At 55.5% G+C, this 23,094-nt stretch overlaps 1 protein-coding gene across 5 annotated transcripts in view; it reads left to right on the top strand.

The window, feature by feature from the left end:
- ABCG1 (ATP binding cassette subfamily G member 1) overlaps positions 1-14,284 on the top strand; it is a 69,424-nt gene extending 55,140 nt beyond the window's left edge. For 4 of the 5 annotated variants that reach the window (XM_027584790.2, XM_027584788.2, XM_027584791.2 and 1 more), the window contains 10 exons: positions 3,543-3,688; positions 3,965-4,088; positions 5,566-5,680; positions 8,270-8,454; positions 8,595-8,696; positions 9,593-9,761; positions 10,539-10,639; positions 10,736-10,894; positions 12,043-12,161; positions 13,342-14,284. In XM_027584790.2, coding sequence (XP_027440591.1) covers positions 3,543-3,688; positions 3,965-4,088; positions 5,566-5,680; positions 8,270-8,454; positions 8,595-8,696; positions 9,593-9,761; positions 10,539-10,639; positions 10,736-10,894; positions 12,043-12,161; positions 13,342-13,570 — 1,449 coding nt within the window. In that variant the 3' untranslated portion in view covers positions 13,571-14,284. The remainder of the gene's footprint in view (positions 1-3,542; positions 3,689-3,964; positions 4,089-5,565; positions 5,681-8,269; positions 8,455-8,594; positions 8,697-9,592; positions 9,762-10,538; positions 10,640-10,735; positions 10,895-12,042; positions 12,162-13,341) is intronic. The other variant, XM_027584789.2, reaches the window with a different exon arrangement.
- The last annotated feature ends 8,810 nt before the right edge of the window (positions 14,285-23,094 follow it).

A 23,094-nucleotide genomic window follows, 5' to 3' on the forward strand; every position in this document is an offset into this window, starting at 1 on the left:
CCTTGAGCCACCGGTCGTCCCGAAAGTGCGCGAAACCCGTTTGGCAAATGCGTGGGGAGGGACTTTTGGGCATTGGCTTTGTTTGCTGGTTTGTCACCTCGATTTCCGTGCGGGGGACGGTGACATCTCAGTGTGTGCTCTGGCCTGGCAGCTGTGGGCCCCGGAGGGGCCTCCTTGCCACAAGACTACAGATCTCAGTGTGGCCACCAGCCTGCAAGGACGCGGCAGGGAAGCTCAGGCGGCCCGAGCACACCAGCCTGGACATTAGACCAGGCACTCGCTCTGCCCTGTTTAGTGCTCAATATGCTTTATACGCCATTGCTTTTTTTTTTTTTTATAAAACACTAACAATGAAGATGGTTAGTCATTCCCTTAAAAATAACCAGCCTCCACCCACACGCACTCACAAGAAGAAATTTGGTTCTTACACATTATTAAGCAGCCTTAAAAAGAAATCAAATAAACAAGTTCCCGGGATGCTGGAGACCTTCTAATCCTCTTCATGCCCCCTCCCTGGCTCCCCCAAAGCCCAGGGCCCAGGGAGGGTGCCGGGAAGCCCCATGCGGCCCCATGCAGCAGGTGGGACCCTCTTATGTTTACACATCAACTGGGGGAAACTCAGTTTCCCTCTCCGCTCCACGGTTGGCCTGGCGCTAGTGGGATTTCCATGCAAGAGTAGGGTTGGGTGAAATCCCACTCATGCGCGATACCATCTTGTCTTCTAAGCCCTCGGAAGACAAGCGTCCGACCGTGGAACGAGGAGGATCTGCAGGGTTGGCACCAGTGGTGCTACGTGCCTCTCTGCTGTAAATCGGAACCGTGCGGTGAGCGCACTTAAGAAATATTAATAGCACTTCTATTTACTGCGTCAACTCCCTTTCCTGTGGCGCATAGTAGTTAATGTGACGTGTCAGGAAGACCATGCCGGGCATCCTCTCCCCTGTGGCCCCAGAGCCGGCCACCACCCTTCAGAACCCTCAGGACCAGCCCGGGAGTCCGGGGTCAGCTGCCCTGCACAGGCGGGAGAGGGGCACACGAGCCCTGTGCTGTTGGGGTGTTTCCTGGGAGCTTTTATTCTGAGGTCCAAAGGGATGAAATGGATTACTGGAACCCAGACGCGGCAGGTGTGCGGACCACGCCATCGGGTGGCCGGTCAGGGTCTTGGGGAGGCCACGGGAGCCCACTCTGCCTGCTCTAGCGGAAGGGACAGGGGCGAGACCACCTTCTTGGTAGGGCGAGGAGGTGTCTCTCGCGGGCCACGCCCACGTGCACGTCCTCCATATGCCTGGCCTAAGACTCGGCCATGAAGACAGCCGTGCACTGTTCTCAGCGGGGTTTATAAGAGCAAAGACATCAAGTCGGTGGGGGTCTTCTCGGCCAACTGCGTGACCAGCTTCACCTGCTGCTGGATTGAACAAGGCGGTGAGCCCTCCTTGTGGGGCCTGGAGCTGGTCCTGGGTCCTGCACACGCTTCTCACTGGAAGCCCCCGTTCCAGTCCTCAGCCAAGTGTAGGGCCCGCCTCTCCCAGGAAAGCATCCGCAGGATTGTGTGGTTATTTCAAGGATGAAACAGCGGCCGAGTGCCTGCCCTGACTCATTTCCCTCGAATCTAGGCTGTGGTTGTTTGTAACTTGTGGAAACAATAGGATGGAATGTTCTAGTAGGTAACGGAATGTGTTGTCAACAGCCTTCCTTGGTTCCCAGAAAAGCAGCCTCAGCCCTTGAGGGTTCCCAGCAAGGGGCTTGCTCGGGAGCGAGATCTCCCAGGGCTGAGACATTGTTCTTTCTGACTGGTTTTAAAACAAAACCAACCCGCAGAGCCTCCCTCTTGAGAGAACGCTGGAGAAACGGGCTGGACGGGGCAGCACTGACATTTGCCTCCACCTCCAGCGTCTTGTCTGTGGGGGCAGAGGGCACGTGGGGCAGGGCACACCCGGCCACAAGGAGGGACCCCCGAGCGGACAGATGGCGGAAGGGAGTGGGCATATGCCGAGCCATGGGGGACCCCAAAGGCAAGCCCGGAGCGACCGGCGTGACTCTTCATTCTGCAAGTGTGACCTGTGGTTCCAGAAGACCGCACAAGCTTGGTGCCTCTGAGAAAGCCAACAGATGGCATCTGCAGGGGAAGGAGACTGTCCCAGAGAGCCCTCCCCACCTGCCCCGCCTTGCTGGCCCCTCCCGGGCAACCTCGCTGACCTTTCCTGGTTGGGATCCCTCAGATGCAGTGCATTCTAGGAGGGCAGTGGATTGGGTTTATAGATCAGCAAGGAAAAGGCCTAGTGGGATTCGGACCCAGGTCCGTCGGACCCCACTGCCCCCTGGCCCGTGGAACAGTGGTGCCCTGGCTCATCCTGTCGCCCAGGCTGTATTTTGTCCTGACTGTGAATCAGTAACTCAAGAGTTGGAGTGGAAATTTTCTTCCCTGTGAGTTCCTTCTCCTTCTGGATGACCTCATCTCCCCGGAGAAACCACTGGCCTGAGGTCCGTCCTCAGGGGCCGGGATGGTGGCCAGGTGTGTTCTCGCAGGAACTCCAGGAGGGCTGGCCCTGGGAGGTGAGCCTGGGGTGGAGGCAGGGCGGGCTGCTGCGGACACCCACCGTCCCGGGGCACTGCCTCCAGGAAGACAACCTGAAAACTGCGCTCAAGTCTGCTGACTTCTGTTCCCCGAGTCAATACTGGATCAATGATCTGGAGTGGACATGGAGGCTTAGTCACAGTGGACTGTTTATATCCCGGTGCCTGGCCTGCTTCCCAGGAGGAAGGGGGGCATGGGCAGGGCCCCCGTGGAAGGAGGGACTGCGTCAAGCCATTTCCTGGCCTTGCTGCCCCATCAGAGCCCTGGTTCTCCCATGATGAGTGCCAACGGGTGGCTTTCCTTCTCCCTGAGAGGCCTGGCTGGTGTGGCATGGGTCTGTGGAAGCCATGGGCCTGCTCAGAGTGCCGTTAACAGCTGCTGGTAATCACAGGCCTTCCTCTGGCCAGGCTTTATGCCGCATGTTTTCACTGCTTCTCCCATGTTGCCGTCACGATGGCCCTCCCCTTTCTGCTGTTCAGACACCTGATCATCCCCTGGCTGTGTGTCTGCCGATCCCCCCGTTCTGCACGTGGCCATTGAGCACCTTCCCGGGCCCCCCGTTCTGCATATGGCCACTGAGCACCTTCCCGGGCCCCCCGTTCTGCACATGGCCATTGAGCACCTTCCCGGGCCCCCCGTTCTGCACATGGTCATTGTCACCTTCCTGGGCCTGAGTGAGGCTTACAAGGGCAGGAGCCTGCCAGGTCGCCAGCAGGAGGCAGAACCGGGCCTCCAGTCCCAGCAGGCCTGGGTCCAGCACTGCTCCCCAGCCTCCTGGGCCCAAACCAGGAACTCGGACTTGGAAAGGCACCTTCCCACTTGGCAAGAGGCAGCCTGGGATGGGCCCTGTTAAGCAACCCCATCCGTGTGTGTCCACGAGTGGGCTGGGGGAGGCGGCAGGTGTTTCCAGGTGGTGAGCTGTGGCGGGCAGTCCCTGACGGCCATGCTGGCTCTGCTGCTCCCCCAGGTCAAAGAGATCCTGACGGCTCTGGGCTTGTTGTCTTGTGCCAACACACGGACTGGGAGCCTCTCGGGCGGCCAGCGGAAGCGCCTGGCCATCGCCCTGGAGCTGGTGAACAACCCTCCCGTCATGTTCTTTGATGAGCCCACCAGGTAATCAAGAGCAGCGGAGGGAAGAGCCCTGCCCTCTCCACCAGCAGGGGCCCCTGGAGTTGCCTCCAAAGGGGGAGGCATGTGCTCTGCCTACCCATCTTTTTTTCTGTCCTGGGGTCCCGGGGAGCAGGGGCCTGACTTCCTACCCTCTCCCTGTCTGACTCTAGAAGACATGACAGGCTCAGGCCTGTAGGATGGACCTCCCCATAGTGCTGTGAATATGGGGTATGGTTTGGCGGGTTCCACAGGCATCTCACGGCGCCCCTTGCCTTGCAGTGGGCTGGACAGTGCCTCCTGCTTCCAGGTGGTCTCCCTGATGAAAGGGCTGGCTCAGGGAGGGAGGTCCATCATCTGTACCATCCACCAGCCCAGCGCCAAGCTCTTCGAACTCTTCGACCAGGTATGTGCGGTGATAGCCCAGGTGATGCCAAATCCCAGGGACTCACAGCTTCCTGTCAGTTCCCGGGGGTGTCTTCATTTTTGAGTAGCCTTAAGTGTTCTGTTTCACCAGACTCTGGAGTCATAAGCAGCTAAGGTGGCAGGGCGGGAGGGTAGAAAGAGCTGACCAGTGTTCTCCCTCTGGGGAGGAGGGGTCTGACATTGCTAAAGCTTCATTTTCCACCCCCACCCCTGTAACAATGGGGGAACACCTGTTTTACAGAATTGAATGGCAGGTTATCATATGTGTACAATATCATTTCTTTTATAAATCATAGGTTTTGACATTATAAACAAAAAAAAAAAAAAAAGAAAAAAAAGGCCCAGGGATGAAATGTGTACAGCTTCAAAATCTTTCCTAGCAGGTGGTTGGTGTGAGGGTGAAGAAAAGCAATATAATAAAGTAATGCCTGTCCATATGATATCTTCCCTGACTTAAAGTTCCCTTTGAACTTTAACATTTTGGGGAAGTAATGTAAAGCTCTCCTGAAAGAAGGAGAAATTGACTGATGGATAGGTGCATGGGTAGGTGGGTGGGTGGACGGGTGGATAAATAGAAGGTTGAATGGGTGGTGGATGGATGGGTAGATAGGTGGGTGGATGGATGGTTGGAGGGTTGAATGGGTAATGGATGGATGGGTGGATGGATAGGTAAATGGGTGGGTAAGTGGATGGATAGAAAGTTGGATGGGTAGTGGTTAGATGAACAGATGGATGGATGAATGGATAGATGGAAGGTTGAATGGGTGATGGATGGATGGGGTGGATGAGTGGGTAGGTGGGTGGCTGGATGGATGGAAGTTTAAATGGGTAATGGATGGATGGGTGGATAAATAGGTAAATGGGTAGGTGGGTGGATGGATAGAAGGTTGAATGGATAGTGGTTGGATGGATGGATGGGTGGGTGGCTGGATAAATGGGAGGATGGATGGATGGGTAGGTGGAAGGTTGAATGGGTGGTGGATGGATGGGTAGGTGGAAGGTTGAATGGGTGGTGGATGGATGGGTAGGTGGAAGGTTGAATGGGTGGTGGATGGATGGGTGGATGAGTGGGTAGGTGGGTGGATGGATGGATGGAGGGTTGAATGGGTAATGGATGGATGGGTGGATGGATAGGTAAATGGGTAGGTGGGTGGATGGATAGAAGGTTTAATGGATAGTGGATGGATGGATGGATGGGTGGGTGGGTAGGTGGATGGGTGGAAAGATGGATGGATGGATGGGAATGTTGAATGGGTGGTGGATGGATGGATGGTTGAATGGGTAGTGGTTGGATGGATGGATGGACAGACGGATGGATGGGTGGATAAATGGGAGGATAGACGGATGAGTAGATGGAAGGTTGAATGGGTGGTGGATGGAGGGCTGGATGGATTGGCAGCTCCTGTTGCTTTACAAAGGAGGACAAGGTTGATGTTCCTCTCCTTACTTTTTTCTAGCTTTATGTCCTCAGTCAAGGACAATGTGTGTACCGGGGAAAAGTCTCAAATCTTGTACCATACTTGAGGGATTTAGGTCTGAACTGCCCAACCTACCACAACCCAGCTGATTTTGGTAAGTAGAGCCTTAACCAGCTGGAGGGGAAAGAAAGGGGCTCTTTTCCACTCTCTGTGGGTTTCTGCTTTTACCCGAAGCCCCCAAATCTGGAATTCCTTGAATATTCCACACATGGCTCAACTGCCATCCTGTGGTGAAGCTTTTAAGAACAGAGAAGAGGTTTTCTTTCCTCCAGAGATCTGGGAACTAGAATAAGGACGTTGTTGTTAGGAGCCATTTTTCCCATTTTGCTGTGTTTGATTTCTGATTTAAAGGAAGGTATTTCTGAAAATAAATAACCTTTAAAAATAAAAAAATGACCCTCTTACATTGATTAACCAAGTTAAAATGCGGATTTAAATTTCCACCAAACATAACAAAAAAGGTGAAGCTCAGAGTCCAGAGACCAAGGTGATGGTCTGAGCTCCTTCTCCTGAGTTGAAGGTCCCGAGGTTGGCAGCGAAGTACGCTGTGTCCTTGACATGTAGAAGCCCACCCCTGCATGCTGGCGTTGCTCCCAGGGGCCATGCCCTCTAGGCTGTTGATGCTGCTGCTGCTGGCCATCACTTTCCCCCCACCACTGGGTCTCCGGGCCCAGCACCCCTCCCACACCATGGCCCACACATCTGTCAGCAAGCCTCACAGCCTCTCCAGGACACGTCTCCAAAACCAAGTCTCCTCCTCCACCAGGCTCTGCAAGCCAGGGAGCCAGGAACCCCTCTTGCCTTCTCTTTCTCTCAAGCTTCATATTTACTAGGCCGCCAAGTGCTTGACACTCCCCACCCAGACCTGTCTCCCCGCACCGGCCCCTGTGCTGGGGTCCGGTCTTTGCCTGCACATCCTGTCTGCTTGTGGCTGCTGCAAGGTTGCCCCACAAGCCGGGTGGCCTAAATCAGCAGAAATTCATCCTGTCGCAGTTCTGGGGCTGGAAGTCAAGTTGTGGGCAGGGCCGAGCTGCCTCGGAGGGCTCCAGGGGGAGGGTCCTTCCTGCTCTTCCAGCTCCTGGGGGCTCCAGCGTGCCTGGGCTGGTGACTGGGCCACCCCAGTCTCTGCCTGTGTCCTCACATGGCTTTTCCCTCAGTGTCTCTGGGTGTCCTCTCTTCCTCTTGTAAGGATAGCAGTCATGGGACTCAGGGCCCACCCTAAATCCAGGATGATTTCATCTGAAGATCCATAACGAATTATATCTGCAAAGAGCGTTTTCCAAATAAGGCCACATTCTGAGGTTCCCAGTGGACATGAATTGGGGGGGGCATCAGCCTTTCTCATCCATGTTTTTCCCCCAAACACCTGGCCACAGCACTGCTGGGATTCTATATCTCTACATCATCATCCCCCAAATTGTGTTCCATGAGACACGGTTCCCAGGCCAGGCTCTGTCTTCTGAGAAGTGGGTCATGACGGCGAGGGGAGCACACAATGGACAGGAACAGGCCGACGAGGAGGGGAGCCTCACCTAAAGAGAGGCTTTGGCGTGTTGCAAAGGTAGTGGATGGAGCCAAAGATCGTCACACACCTGTTCCCCGGAGACAGAAGGTGGGCGGGGGACAGGGGCTGCAGAGGAGGGGCAGAGCAGGGACATCCAGCGTCTGCAAAGAGGAGAGGACCTAGGGGGTAGGAAACTGGGCACATGGGACTGTGGGAAGGCCTCACGAAGGAGAGAGTGTACCCTTCTGGCAGCTTCTAGGCCCTCTGCGTCACCGGAGAGAGGGCTGGAGGGGAGCGGGGCCGTTTGGAGCACGGTGGAGCAGGGTGGGTGTGAGTGAGCAGGTGAGCCGGCCGTGCTGGACCCATGCGGCATCACTGATGATGACGTTCTCTTGTGGCAACGTGTCCTGGTTTACGACAGGATCAAGGAGGGCTTGGCCGCCCCGGTTCAGGCTCAGGGAAAGTAAATAGCTCGTGTGGCCATAGGGCAGCGCCAAAAATTCGAGGCCAGGGACTTTGGGCTTCATCAAGGATGTCAGTGAGGGGAGGGGCCGCGGGAAGAAGGCGTGGGAGACCTCAGGCCGCGGGCCGGAAGGGGCAGCGGTCGTGTGGGCTGTGGAACCAGGGGCCACGGAGAGGCCGTGGGATCCAGAGACAGGGTCAGTGGAGGACACACTCCCTGGGGACCGGGAGGTGGGGCTGAGGGTCCCAAGCTGGCTGGTGGCTCTGGGCCCCTCTCCATGGTTCTGAAGAACTGTCACTGTGCCCATCGCTCTTGCCTGAGCCCATAGTGACAATGAAGCCCCCTCTGGCTCATCCCTGGGCTCCAATCCTGGGGCTTGAATGCCCAAGGCAGGCATTCAGTAACCATCACTGGGTGAATAAGTTAATAGACGTACGAGCTAGTTACCTCTCAGGCTTCCTGGCATCGCCATCTGAATTCGCATTTCTAGGATCCTGATGTGACACCTGGCCTTGCTGGGGGTTTTAGAGCTGACGAAAGGTTCGTTGTGGCATGAGCTTATCCTATCATGCAGCATCCATATAATCCACTAAAAGGACTCCCGCAAGGCTCATGGCTGTGTTGTCGCAAAATGACCAAGGCCTGGGGTCACGTTAGCGACAGGGGGCTCCTCCCTGGGGTGGGTGCTGGGACTGACCCGTCTGTGTGTCCCGCAGTCATGGAGGTCGCGTCTGGTGAATACGGCGATCAGAACGGCCGCCTGGTGAGAGCCGTCCGGGAGGGCATGTGTGACTCCGACCACAGGAGAGAGCCTGGGGGGGATGCCGAGGTGAACCCTTTTCTTTGGCACCGGCCCTCTGAAGAGGTAAAGCAGGCAAAACGATTGAAGGGGTGGAGAAAGGTAATGCAAAGCCCCGGCCCCCCGCGGGACAGCTGCATGCTGCGCCTTGTGCCTTGCTGCATGGGGGCTCTTGCTCAGCCAGGGGGAGCTGCGTCCTGGGCTGGCGGCTCACGACTCCCCCTTCCGGTGTGCACCTGCAGGACTCCACCTCCATGGAGGGCTGCCACAGCTTCTCAGCCAGCTGCCTCACCCAGTTCTGCATCCTCTTCAAACGGACTTTCCTCAGTATCATGAGGGATTCGGTAAGGCTGTGGGCCAACGTTCTTTCAGGGTAGAGGGAGCTGCAGGGTTATTTTCCGGTGTGTTCATCCTGCCTGAGCGCTCAGGCTATTTTCCCTGCATTTGCATCGGTCAGCTTTCCCTCCGTGGTGCTGCCGTGACAAACAGTCCCCAGTGGCTGTGACAATAAATATGTTTGTCACGTTGGTGTTGTGTGTTGGCGGCTGTGGCGGGTGGTCCTGCCCCACGTGTCTCATCCTGGGACCCAGAATGGAGTCACAGCTCCTTTTCTGGAACATGGCAAAGGGCAGCCTGTCAGAGTTCCTGCTGGGGCGACAAACCTTGTCTTGTGCTCGCTTTCCTCTGGCCAAGCCCAAGTGGGAGTGTGCCCCTCTCCCAAGAGGCCCTGGGGGCCCAGGGCGCTGGCAGGTGCACAGAGCCCCGCCGGGCAGGAGGTGGTGAGTGACTGGGAGCCGTGATCCTGTCTACCCATCATAGTGGACAGCATGGCAGGCTCCCTGCCGAGGGGGGCTGAGTGCCCAGTGGGGCCTCTGGGACCTGCTTTGAATGTTGGGGGGCTTGTAGCTGCCCAGGCCAGAGCACTCCAAGGAGGGGCCTCGGGCGTATGCATTCTCTATCCCCCAGCACTGTTTCACCTGACCCCTCCTCTGAAGGTAGACTGCCCTTCGTGCCTTCTGTGGAGCATAGCAATTGCTTCTGTTTTAACAGCAGTAAACTGCTGTGAGTGTGTGTGTGTGTGTGTGTGTGTGTGCATGTGGGCACGCGCGCGCGCGAGTTGGTTTAGGGTTGGGGCTTGTTTTTCTGGAGGAGAACTCGGGGGCCAATGTCTCCAAAGCCTCAGCCCTGAGGTCTTCGCCGACCGCCATGCATGTCAGCGAGAACCGTGTCTGCCCCCCAGGTCCTGACGCACCTGCGGATCACATCTCACATTGGAATCGGCCTCCTTATTGGCCTGCTGTACCTGGGGATTGGGAACGAAGCCAAGAAGGTCCTGAGTAACTCCGGCTTCCTCTTCTTTTCCATGCTGTTCCTCATGTTCGCTGCCCTCATGCCCACCGTTCTCACGTGTGAGTGCCTGACCCTACACCCGCCCACCAACGGGGGACCGAGATCTTGGCTCGGCCAATAGATGAGGTTCTGACACAGAACGTCATGGTTTTTTGAAGCATTATTTTTTTGTTGACAGGGACTATCATATTTTCTCTTAGACAAGAAAATACATACCATGTTTAAGCCAAAGGAATTAATCACTAGTGGAGAAACCATGAGCATTGTGGAAGGCTGACAAGAGAGAGATTTCTAAAAATTTTTCTAATCAGGAACACCTCAGATCTTACTGCTTACCTGTTACCTCATTCACTTATTAAGCCAGCCTGCTGTGGCCACATCTGTGTGTGGATAAAGCTATTCTAGATGGATTTCCATGCGGTTCCAGATGGCTTGCAGAGCATGCTGCCCTTGCTTGCTCTGGGCTGACAGTAAACTCTAGCATAAAGCTTGCCCCAATGTTGCCTCCCTAAATGGCCCTGCATGCTCAAGACCAGCTTAGGGGTTCTTGCCCATGGAAGGAATCGCACTGGTTAGTGCTGAGCTTAGCAGGAAATCCTTGTGCGAATCACTACAATAATGCTCAGTATCCGAGTAGATGTTCTCTGCACTTCGATTATCCGCCCAGTGACCCTTCGGGTTTTAAATATGGTCGGCAGTTTTCCCGGGCTGGTGAATCGTTCCGTATGTCTTAGCTCCATCTCTGAGAGCTGCTCACATGGCAGGTGGGCATCGTGGCGATACCTGGCTGGTGGGCTGTGTCTGCCTGACCCCTTTGCCCTCCTTCTGTCTCCTAGTTCCCCTGGAGATGGGAGTATTTCTTCGGGAACACCTGAATTATTGGTACAGCCTGAAGGCCTACTACCTAGCCAAGACCATGGCCGACGTGCCTTTCCAGGTGTGTTAGTGAAGGGGCAAGAGTTCTCCATCATTCTCTGTAGAAGGGGCGGGAGACACCCATGTCCGTGAGGGGTGACGGGCCCTGTGCTTGCAGATCATGTTCCCAGTGGCCTACTGCAGCATCGTGTACTGGATGACGTCGCAGCCGTCCGACGCCGTGAGGTTCGTGCTGTTCGCTGCGCTGGGCACCATGACGTCCCTGGTGGCACAGTCCCTGGGTCTGCTCATTGGAGCCGCATCCACATCCCTGCAGGTACCAGCTGAGGACACAGCACGGGGGGAGTGGAGGGCCTCCCTTCTCCACCTGGGCCAGTGCAGCCAGGGCCCCTCCTCCCTAAAACGCCGCCTCCTAATTCTGCCCTGACTTCCTAGATTGGCTTCAGCAGGTCGCTGCCCAGGGAAGGAACCGCACCGTGGTGGCTGGTCAGGGTTGGCACACTGACGACAGCAGGTGCCCGTGGCCTTCATGCCTGCCAGGCGCTGTTCCCAGTGCTGTCCACATCATAGCTCATTGCTCCCCAGCACCCCACAAGCTAGGGTGGTGCTATCCCCATTCCATAGTGGGGGAGACTGAGGCCCAGAGAGCCAACGTGATCTGGTCAGGGTCGTGTCGCTGGCTCCAAGTCCAAGCTCTCAACGCCTATGTTTTGTTGCCTCTGGGGGATCTGCTCCGCCATCCCGTGGCCCTCCAATGGCAGCCTGTGCCCCTACCCTGCCCCGGGGCTTCACATGCCCCGCAACCTGCCAACCCCCATATGTGCGGCGGCTTCTGGGTGCCCAGGTCAGCTCTGCCCCCAACACAAAGCCACAACTCTGGTGAATCGTGTGCCCCCCCAGACCTCCCATCCCATGCCCTCCGCTGTCCCTGCGTGTGATGGACTCTCCGTTTCCGTCTTCAGAGCCCCCCTGCCAGTGACTGCCTAGCCTCCAGGGCGGGCCCCTCATCTGTGGATAGACATAGTGATGGTGTGCATGGGGTGCATCGGGCAGCCGTGGAAAGCCCTCGGCCCCACCAGCCGCCGCGAGTGCACAGGGAAAGGCGCTCCTTGCCCCTTCCTCCCTTGGACGTGGCAGCAGCACCCAGCTGTCCACTCCTCCGGATGCTGTGCTGCAGCCTCATTGCTGTTCCCCTTGGTCCCTGCCTCCCGCAGGAGGCTCTCTCTCTTCGCCGCCCCTCAGCAGGGGCCCACTGCTCTCTGCATGGAGACAGGCTGCAGGCTGGAAGACAGGGGCTCTTAGTGCCGTCCTGGCTTTGTGTGACCAGCCGGGAGCCCTGGCCCTTTCCCAGCTGCTGGTGACTCTCCCCAGACGCGTGGGATATGGCCTCCAGGGGACACCTGAGGGAACTGGGTGGGATTCCCGCCTGCTGCCCCTGAGCGCGTCCCCTGTGTGCCCCCCCAGGTGGCGACCTTTGTGGGACCCGTGACGGCCATCCCTGTTCTCCTCTTCTCGGGGTTCTTCGTCAGCTTCGACACGATCCCGGCTTACCTGCAGTGGATGTCGTATATCTCCTACGTCAGGTAGCGTGTGTGGGGACCCTGACCGCTCAGGAGCTCTGTGTGGACCGAGGGAAGGGACCAAAGCCACCTCCTAGCCACCAGCTAAATGCCAGGATGATGCTTGCGCCACGAATCCGAGACTATTGATGCCTTTCACTTTCTCCCAAGTCCGGTGTGTGCACACCCTCTCGAACACACACACGCACACACACGCACGCATGCTCGCACGCACAAGGACAAAATAAATACTAGCGCTTTAGGCCTTGAAGAAGCTGTAGCGGACCGCCTGTCTTCTGCCCGTTTTGGAGGACTGCGCTGTGGGCGGTGTGTTTCCCTCTCACGAACCTCGTCCCTCTCTGGAATGAACAGTGCTCACAGCCAGGTTCTGCCTCTGTGTAAATCCGGTGGAAACCAAGTCCTGTTTTAAACATCTTAATATCTTTGAACAAGAGCGTCCCGGCCCCCGGGCGCCACGGCGCTCGGACCCCGTTCCCTCTGCTCTGGGCCCTGGCGCCTCGGCCTCACCGGGCGGCGTCCATCTTCAGGGCTCTGCTGCCCCAGCTGTAGCAACCCCGCATGACACGCAAGATCCAAAGTTGGGAACAAGCTTTCTTTTTCTAGAATGTCAGTTCAGACCCAGAGGTATTGTTCGGGAAAACAAAATCAAAACAAAGCACCCGTGCAGAGTTTCAGCAATCCGTGTGTGCTCCAATGCCAAGAAATCAGAAACCCACGTCTTTCTTCTCAAAATTGGTATTGTTGTTCTGACGCTGTAGGGCTGCCCTGGAATGAGAAATGGTGCAGAAGGGTTTTATTGAAATGCTCTATAGTCCTTCGAAGGCTATCAGAGCCTTTATTATATCCAACTGTTAAAAAATATGTTACATCAGGCGATCAAACAGCCTTCCAATTCGTTTCCCCCACTGAACAAATACCCACTCTTCGTTCAGTTTGGTTTTGTGGGTAGAGGCTCTGGAGGAAACAAAATTTGGGAAAACCTTAGCCAAGCCATTGGATGTGTCTGTCTTGGGAGGCTAGGAAGTATTTCCGTGAAGACGGGTCTCGGGGAGGGAATGTGGCCGCACCGCAGATCACGGACAGGGGGACCCTGTTTCCCTTGGCACATGGAGGCGGGCGCAAGGGCGTGGGGTCCCCTGGCCACGGGGAGGGCCTTGCTCACGGCCGGTGCCTTCCTCCACAGGTACGGGTTTGAAGGGGTCATCCTGTCCATCTACGGGCTGGACCGAGAGGACCTGCACTGTGGCATCGATGAGACATGCCACTTCCAGAAGTCGGAGGCCATCCTGAGGGAGCTGGACGTGGAGGACGCCAAGCTCTACCTGGACTTCATCGTTCTGGGTATTTTCTTCATCTCCCTGCGCCTCATCGCCTATTTTGTCCTGAGATACAAAATCCGGGCAGAGAGGTAAAAACACCAGAGTGCCAGGAGACACAGACGTAGACATCGCGGCCCAGGACCCCTTGTAGAGCCGCAGAGACCGCTGCCGCCCAGACCCCGGCGGCACGCTCGGGCCGCGGGCATCGTGCTGCCCATCCGCGCCCAGCCAGCTCGGCGCCTCTCTCCATCTCCCTTTCTGGCTTCACCTGGGAAGAAGGTGTAGAAAGTCGTCACATCTGTGTGCGGAATTTAACACGGCGGTGGCCGGGCATGCAGGAGTGGGCAGCAGAGGGGCGGCCGGGAAGCTGGGGGTGGCCCCGTCTCGGGACTGTCGCTGTTGTCCTACGGTTTTGCCTCCTTCTCCAGGGAGAAGTCAATTTCCAAGCCAAAAGCCGGTAACTCTCATTCATTTTAAGAAACTGTATCTTTTTAGTACTTGTTAAAGGAAATTATTCAGGGTAAATAACACACTTTGCTTAGAGATACGAGGGGCTTAACTAAGGCGCGGAGCTGGTCTTGTTTTCAGGCAGACCTTGGGAAAGGCGTGGGCGCAGTGCCCCGGCAGAGAGAAGGCTCTGGGGCAGCACGCATTCCGAAAAGTCATACAGAAAGCTGGAGGGTGACATAGGCCAACCTTCCCAAAGTCTTTTCTCCCCTCCCCCACCCCATGCTGCTTATCTTAAGCAAAAAATATGTTTATTTCTTCCTAACTTTCTGAACACCTTAATTTCGCCTAAAAAGTGTCTAGAAGATGAGCCTTGTTGATTTTTTGCACACATGTCCCTCTCCTCACGTATCACATCGACTACCTCCGCGAGAGCTGGGAGAGCTTGGGGGGGGCAGCAAAGCCAGGGGGGCCGGGGAGGGAGCCGCCAGCGGCGGCGGGGGGGGGCGCACCCAGACCTCACGGCCTCCGAGGCGTCGCAGGCAATGGGCACAGTCCGAGTGGCCCTGGCTCCTGTGGCTCGGTCATACGTTGCGCAATGTCACAGGCGAGGCCACCTCCCGAGCCATGCGTCTGTGACATCCCTGCCTTCTCCGTGCTGGGCCCCTGTAGATGTCACAGACCAGAAGCTCCTTCTTCCCAGCGACGGAATCACAGAACGAAATCCCTGCAGGGCAGGAGCGGCGGGCACATCTGCGGGGTGAACGGCCTCTGGCTTGGCATTGGCCCCTGGGGCGCCTACCAACTGTCAGAGGCAGTGCGACGGCAGGGGGAGGTCAGAGGAGGCCAGGGGGGGAAACGGAGTGGTTCCCCGCTTGGAATCTCACTGCCCAGGGGCTGGGGTCTCCCAGAGATGGACTGTTTTCTGCGCATGTTCATGCCCTGTCTGTACCTGTCTCCTCCATGAACAACAACGCTGCGTGATCTCCAAGGCCGCTGTCAGCTCGAAAGGGGTCTTTGACTCCTCAGTGTTGTTCCCAAAGCTTCTATTTCCCACTTTAAGAGAATGGAAAGAGTTTAATTTTTACTCACATACAGATTTGACTTGCAGATGCTTAGCAATCCCTTTTTCAGCCTCCCATCCTTTGTAGTAAACACACTGGAGCGTATTCAGCTGTAACTGAGTTTTGCTGTTCTGTACAAATGCGGCATTACCTTCCAGATTAGGTCATTTACCCAGGATCTAACTTAAGCTTTATAAAGAGTCTTCACTGAGTTTCAAGATAGATTTGCCTGCAAGATGTCACGGGTAGGAAGACCCACCTAGGAACAGCCTGGTAAAATAGAGGGAGGGGCGAGGAGATGGATGTGCTCACAGCACGTGCGGTCAGTACTTAAAGACCTCTTTCCCTCTGTGACCCTGCAAGGACCAGCTAGCCTGGAACCATGCTGCAGGGCTGAGGCCACCCTCCTCCGCCCTCCAACAGGCAGCTCATGTTGTGTGCCCTGAGCCCACCGTGCCGTGGCTCAGCCACTTGGGAAGGAAACAGTGAGATCCCCCGAGATTGAAAATCTGGTTTCCAAGTCTACCTGTGCCCTCAGAAGGGATCATTTCCCCAGGAGTTCATGTTGCCCGCATTTCAATTTTCCACTGTTAACAAATTACATTCATCCCCTTAATAGATGAGGAATGGAGTCAGGGGCCGATATTGGGGGACGTGAGGGCTGTCAGCTGCTTCAAGGGAAACCCATACGCAAAGTAATGCGGGAATTTTTGAAGGGCGCTCACTGGTGTGTAGCGAGTGTGCCGAGTCGGCAGGCAGGAAGATCTGCTTAGAAAGACAGACGTCCAGGCGGGGAGCAAGGCTCTGTCTGCTCTGGGATGCCGCCCTTCCCCTTTGTGGGCAAGCGCCCCCTGCTGGAGCCTTCTCTTACAAACCCTTGGCATCACTGATGCAGAGTGTGGTTTGCATCTTCAGGTCCTTAGATAAAACATCTTATTCCAATGACCGAAGATAACGTCCAAACAACTTACTGATTTGTTTTTTTTTTAATCCTGTGGTTAAGAGGTAGGTGACCATGTCTTTCACACATTGGGACTGAAAGCAGACCAGCTTGCCAGAGTTCATTCTCATACAGAATTTCTGAATGTAAATGCCCCAACTATTCTTTTCATCTCGGACTGTGATTCTTCTTTTAGAAGAAAGAATTACATCTTGCATAAAAGATGTGCAGCCTCTCCCGTGTTTGTGAGTACAGGCGAAAGTGGAAGTCCAAAGAATATCACTTCTAAGTGACGTTTGTCAGGAGAGAAGGGGGGGAGCTGGGATTCTGCCCACTGCCCACTACTCACTACCCACTGCTCCTGCACCTGCACCTGCTCCTGTTCCTGCTCCTGCTCCTGCACCTGCAACTGTTCCTGCTTCTGCTCCTGCACCTGCACCTGCTCCTGTTCCTGCTCCTGCACCTGCACCTGCTCCTACTCCTGCTCCTGTTCCTGCTCCTGCACCAGCTCCTGCACCTACATCTGCTCCTGTTCCTGCTCCTGCTCCTGCACCTGCACCTGCTCCTGCTCCTGTTCCTGCTCCTGCACCTGCACCTGCTCCTGCTCCTGTTCCTGCTCCTGCACCTGCTCCTGCTCCTGCACCTGCACCTGCTCCTGCTCCTGCACCTGCTCCTGTTCCTGCTCCTGCACCTGCACCTGCTCCTGCTCCTGTTCCTGCTCCTGCACCTGCACCTGCTCCTGCTCCTGTTCCTGCTCCTGCACCTGCTCCTGTTCCTGCTCCTGCACCTGCACCTGTTCCTGCTCCTGTTCCTGCTCCTGCACCTGCTCCTGCTCCTGTTCCTGCACCTGCACCTGCTCCTGCTCCTGCACCTACACCTGCTCCTGTTCCTGCTCCTGCTCCTGCACCTGCACCTGCTCCTGCTCCTGTTCCTGCTCCTGCACCTGCTCCTGCTCCTGTTCCTGCACCTGCACCTGCTCCTGCTCCTGCACCTACACCTGCTCCTGTTCCTGCTCCTGCTCCTGCACCTGCACCTGCACCTGCTCCTGCTCCTGTTCCTGCTCCTGCACCTGCACCTGCTCCTGCTCCTGTTCCTGCTCCTGTTCCTGCTCCTGCACCTGCAACTGCTCCTGCTCCTGCACCTGCTCCTGCTCCTGCACCTACACCTGTACCTGCTCCTGTTCCTACTCCTGCTCCTGCACCTGCTCCTGCACCTCCTCCTGTTCCTGTTCCTGCTTCTGTTCCTGCACCTGCTCCTGTTCCTATACCTGCTCCTGCAGCTGCTCCTGCACCTGCTCCTGCTCCTGCACCTGCTCCTGCACCTCCTCCTGTTCCTGTTCCTGCTTCTGTTCCTGCACCTGCTCCTGCTCCTGCACCTCCTCCTGTTCCTGTTCCTGCTTCTGTTCCTGCACCTGCTCCTGTTCCTGCTCCTGCTCCTGTTCCTGCTCCTGCACCTGCTCCTATTCCTGCTCCTGCACCTGCTCCTGCACCTGCTCCTGCTCCTGTTCCTGCTCCTGCTCCTGCACCTGCACCTGCACCTGCTCCTGCACCTGCAACTGCTCCTGTTCCTGCACCTGCTTCTGTTTCTGCTCCTGCCCCTGCTCCAACTGCAGGGCCTGGGCTCTGGCGCCAGCCCCACCTGCGCCCACATTCAGAGCACTTTGTGCCTCCCTTGCTCCGCCCTCACTGAGTATTAGCCGGAGAGGTCAGTTCTTGAAAAGGTCCTGCATGGGGGCTGTGGGAAGAAACCCATGTAAACAGTTTACAGAAAAGATGCTAGAGTCTGCTGAAGTCACCTGGGGTGAGGGGCCTTCTGGGCCAGGAAACAGAACCTAAGCTTTTAGATAAAAGTCCATCCTAGAGACCCACAGAGAGGCCATGTTCCCACCCTGAGAAGGGCACTACCAGGAGGTCAAGGACTAGGTGGAATCACCTTCAGTTGTTTTGCTGAGAGAGGAACAGGCTGAGCCCCAGTGCCCTGAGCATCTTTCCCTGCTAGGGTGTCCCGGGTCCTGCACTGGGAGCCGCGCTGGTCCTCTGTTCATCCCCTAACTCAGCAAACATGGCCATTGGCGCTCTGCACGAGCTCGGTACTGTCCCAGGGGCTGGGGGCCTGGGGGGAGGGAACCCAGATGTGGCTTGGCCTCCAGTGTGGCAGGTGAGAGGGATGTGTTCATTCTGCAGATACAGAACATGGGGCTGGGGGAGGGCAGGTGAGGTCCCAGGTCCCACACCAGGAAAGAGCGCAGTTGACATATGAGCCACGGTCTGACCCCAGAGCCTTCTGTTTTGTTTTGTTTTGCCATATTGCCTCCTGTTTGTAATGCCCAAATACACATGACAATACTTTGTAAGGCATGAAGCGCAGTGCTAGTTTAGTGGCGACTCATTATGGACTTGCTGTCACCACACAGAATGGGAGGGTGGCCCGTGCCCCTGCCCCCCATCGCCTGGCATGGGGGTGTCCCTATGGGCCTGGAGGCTGAGCTGACTCCTGTCTTGTGGGGAGAGGGCTTCCTCTGCCCTTGCCTGGTCTTGGCTTCTTAACGCAGCATACCTGAGGACTAGCTCGGGTGGGCAAGAGAGGGCTGGGGTGTGTGTGTGTGTGTGTGTGTGTGTGTGTGTGTGTGTGTGTGTGTGTGTGTGTGTGCGCGCGCGCGCGCGCGCGCGCACATGCAGGCTTGCTCCAGGTGTGAGCTCTCATAGTATTATTCTGTGGTCTTTGCTTTGTCTCTAAATGCTCCATCATCCTTTAGTCCCAGAAGGAAAGACAAAATTCCCTCACTTCATGTCTGCTGTGCAGATGGTGACGAGTGTAGTCAAAACCCAGAGGTTTTCATCCAATGCTGGGTAAAGTGGAATGTGACAAAGGGTAAAACCAAACCCCCAAGACGGAGAGGTGCAGAGTGTGTGAATATAAAGTTAGACACTTATAGGAAATAAAGACTGCTAATAAAATATTTTATATAAAACTTTTTATTTGTGTTCAGTGTTAAATGCTTCAAATTCAAACTGATTTGCTTAACTCTTACTAGGCAAAATGGGTTTTTAAGTTGCATTTTGAATATGTTTGTTGTACATCTAGTAAGAGTTCTACGTTATTACTCAGTGTTCTGGTCTACCCCCACGATGGTACACAGTCACCTTCCTCTCTTGGACACCTTCATGTTTCATGGGGGACTGTCTTCAAGTTTTGGGCTTTCCCTCTGTTCTCCCAGACTCCTCCTGCCTTGTTAATGTTGGCCACAACCAAAAATTGCCAAGACCCCCATGTGCTGAGGCCCGAGCCTTCCCTTCCCATCCCCTGCTGTCCCCTCTGCCTTAGAGGGGCCTCAGGGGAGACAGGCACTGGTGGCGATTCCTCAGAGGGACATCCCTCGCTCGTTGCTCTCGTGTTTCTGGAAACCCACCTCTCCGGCCTGGTCTCTGTAGAGGCTGCGATGGGGAAAGCACGTCCTCCCGAGGTTGGGCCCCCACAGTGAACGTGAGCAGGACCCCGAAGGATCCTGGTGTTATGCATTGCCTTGGCTCCCCCAGAGCCAGGACTCCCAAGGGCAGGGGTGCTTGGGCCCCGGCCTTCAAACTGGTCTACAAAATCGGAGGGCACCCCACGTGTGGAACCCAGTCGTAATGGCGCTGTGTGCCCGCTGGCTCCCTCTGCTTCTCCTTCTGCACCTGCCTCTGCAGACCAGCGCTGCGCCTCAGCCCAGCTGACATTCACGCCAGGGTCCTTCTGGGTCACAGTCCTTGGCCTCTCACATCAGGGAGATTCCTCCAGGATAATCGGCCTCTGCAGAAGCCATATCCGGGGACTCCCTCGGGCCAGCGGCAGTCAGAGGCGGGGGAGAAACCCCCTTGCACACTTTCAAGCTCAGCTCAGCCTGTCGGTAACATCCAAGCCTCCAGGGCAGGAAGGCAGGGTGAAGATGACCCTCAAGCCCAGCCTTCTCCTGGGTGTAGCTGGATTTTCTGAGAACTACTGCCCCTTCTTCTCATCTTTGTGCAAACGGAAGGGTTTAGCCTTAGCCCAATTCTGTGTGTTGCCTCTGAACACGCCAACTTGAAATCATTCCTCCAACAGACCTTTCTGTGGCCTCCTCACGAGCACACTGAGGCCAACTAAGGAAGCCTGGTTTGCATTTACATAAAGCTGGTCTGCATCCATGGTGCATGTGAGCATAGATCAGGCTCAGAGCCCCTGATGCCTCCATGGTCTCCAAAATAATCTCCTGGTGTCAAAAACGAGAAAACAAACAGTGGTGCACACTAGGTATGCCAGGGCAAGGGATTGCCGTCGGTGGGGGCACAGTGTAGGGGCATTCCGTGGCATAAAGACCATTGTGAAGCTGAAGAGGAGGGAGCAGGGGCATCAAAGTGTCCTCGTTTGATCACAAGCCCAGAGGGAGCCTGCTGGCGGTGTCTGGGTTCCAATTTCTGAGGCTGTGGGGGAGGAGGAGGCGGAGCCTGCCTGGGGAGTTTTTCCACAGCTAGCGGGCGGGCTGGCCTGGATCTGTCCCTCCTTCCGGGGAGATACCCCATGACCCCACGACCACCCGGCTTACAGCCCAAGCTGAGGACATGGCCAGGGGCATGTGAGCCTTTCCACTGGGCTCCATGGTTTCAGAGCTGGTCTTTCAGCCCCTACACAGGAATACCAAATTTTGGGAACAGCATGTACCCCGAGCCACGTAAATAAGAAGTAGCAAAACTCAAAATTATTACATGCAGCTCAAGTTTTCCCAGCAGGGCAGCTCCTCTCTCTGTTTGGGAGCATCTGTGTAAATGGAAGAGAGAATCCAGTTGACCACCTGTGGGTGCCTTTGGCCTATGCTTTGCACGTGAATATAAACGTGGCCCTGGTTTTGTGCACAGTTAAGTGGTTTTCCCTTCTGTTCACCATAAGCCACGTGCTGTGAGCACTGCATGAGGGAGCGGCTCCCCAGGAGCAGCAGGGCCAGGCGAGCTGGGTGGGATGCTGAGACCCGGCTGGTGGGCGTCAGAGCCCTGGGCCCAGTTCTCGAGGCCCCCAGACCAGTCTCCCGGGAAGGAGGCTGCAGAAGGCCCTTGCTGCCCCCCAGCACAGGTGCACTGTTTTGCCCCTGCCTTCCCTGCTCAGAGCGCTGGCCCCTGCAGCAGATCCTAGCCCAGCCATGGGACAGTGTGGCAGCTTCCCGAAACAGTGCTTGCCCATTTCTGCAGGACAGGTTACTTAGACGACCTCCCCTCCTGGGGGACCTTGAAGGTGCCCTCTCCTGCCAGACGAATCCATTAGGCCTGAAGGAGAGGGTGAGTCATGGGGAACGCAGGGTTAAGGTTGAGAGCCCTATATTCACAGTTTCCTGGAGATCCCAGGCTGCCACCCAATCTGGGTCTCGGTTTTTCTGGAAGGATTTCGATGGTCATGGTAGCTCTTTGGGTTATTATAGTTTTACATTTTTTTTTTACAATTCTATCCTTAGGTACCCCAGGGGTGTCTTTTCTGTGACATTTGGAATACAGGCTGCCTGAGTTTAATCATAAATAGCTCATTTTTAAGTCCTCGGCCAATTAAAAATGATAGAAAGGATCCTATCATCCAAATTGCTAATAAAATGGACCACCAAAGCCACATGGGGGGCTTTCCATTTTTAGAGTTTCATGATCCCTGTAGAAGGGGGGGAAAGGTAAGTTTCTCGATAGAACATGTACGTTTATAAAGTTACTCTCTGTAACCAACCCCTTTCCCCCTCATTTGTTTGTGTCTTCCTTTGTAGACAGATTGGTGAGAGAGCTGAGTCTGGTGTGAACTGTTGCCTTTTATTAGATGAGCAGCTACTTAGTGTCATCCCTTGGTTATTCCAAAGCAAGAGTCAATGCAAGCAACGTTTTCAATCAGCGCGCAAACATGTGCGAACATCTGTATTATCTAATCTGTGATTGTATAAGCCCTGTTTTTTATGACACTGGATGGGTGAATCTACAGTGATCTTGCCTTGTTACTTAGCGAATACTGTTGCACTCAGTCAGAGGTTTGCACTGTGGTAGATAAACGCAGCATATATAAATATCTACATATATATTTACAATGACATCGGCTCTCTGGGGCGCCTGTTCCATCGGCTGTCCTGCTCCACTAGCACAGAGACTCGAGCAAGACCCTAGAATGTGAGCTTTCTAACTGTACCTTCCAGGCCGTGGTCCTGGTGTGGATATTTCTGTAGGGTTATCTCCTTAGAAGATTTGTACGTGCATTTTTTTGCAGACTTGAACTTTGTTTTCTGAAATTAGATGCCACTTATGAAAATGTGACATAAATCAAATAAAGCATTGTTATTTTCAGATTTCTACTTCACTCTCCTTCTTGCTTCCACAATGTCTGCTCTCACACCTGCCAGGAGAACTGGGCCTGGGGTCTGGTGCAGCCTCACTCTTTTTTTTTTTTTTTTTTTAAGATTTTATTTATTGATTTGGGAGAGGGAGAGAGAAAGAGAGCAAGCAGTGGGTGGGGCAGAGGGAGAGAGAATCCAAAGCAGACTCTGATCTGAGCACAGAGCCCAACCCGGGCTCGATCCCACGGCGCTGAGACCATGACCCGAGCTGAAACCAAGAGCCGGACACTTAACTGACTGAGCCACCCCGGTGCCCCAGGAGCCTCAGTCTTAATGGAGCAGTTGCTTGGGTCGGTGTTATAACAGATTTGGATTAAGCTGGGAAGAAAAGAGCTCCAGGGATGTTGTGCTAAGCCCCCACTTGTTCTGTGGGAGCACGGGGTCAAGTGCATTTTCATGGACTATCTCATTTAAACGCCCCCCAACCCCAGGGCGGGACCGGAGAGCCACAGCCAGCCCCATTTCACAGGTGAGGAAGTGAGGCTCAGAGATTAGACCACTTGCCAAGGCAGTGGCGGAGGCTGAATTCAGAGGGTGACGGTCCAGCTGAGGAGCCAGGGCTCTTGGCCCCTTCGTCACCATCCCGCTGTGGAAAGAAGACACCGTGGGAGCTGAGGAGGAGAATCCATCTGGTCACAGGAGGTGGCTGGGGGAATCCATCCCCCGTGACCAGAGGAAACTTCTCCCCAGGTGTTTTGCCGTGGGGCAGGATGATGGGCGAGTGTCTCCAGGAGTCAGCTCTGGGGGCTTTATGCGCTGGGGGCCCTGTATAGGTCAGCACTGGGGTTCAGGCTCGGCC

The sequence above is a fragment of the Zalophus californianus genome, chromosome 1, assembly GCF_009762305.2.
Source record: "Zalophus californianus isolate mZalCal1 chromosome 1, mZalCal1.pri.v2, whole genome shotgun sequence".
Taxonomy (NCBI): domain Eukaryota; kingdom Metazoa; phylum Chordata; class Mammalia; order Carnivora; family Otariidae; genus Zalophus; species Zalophus californianus.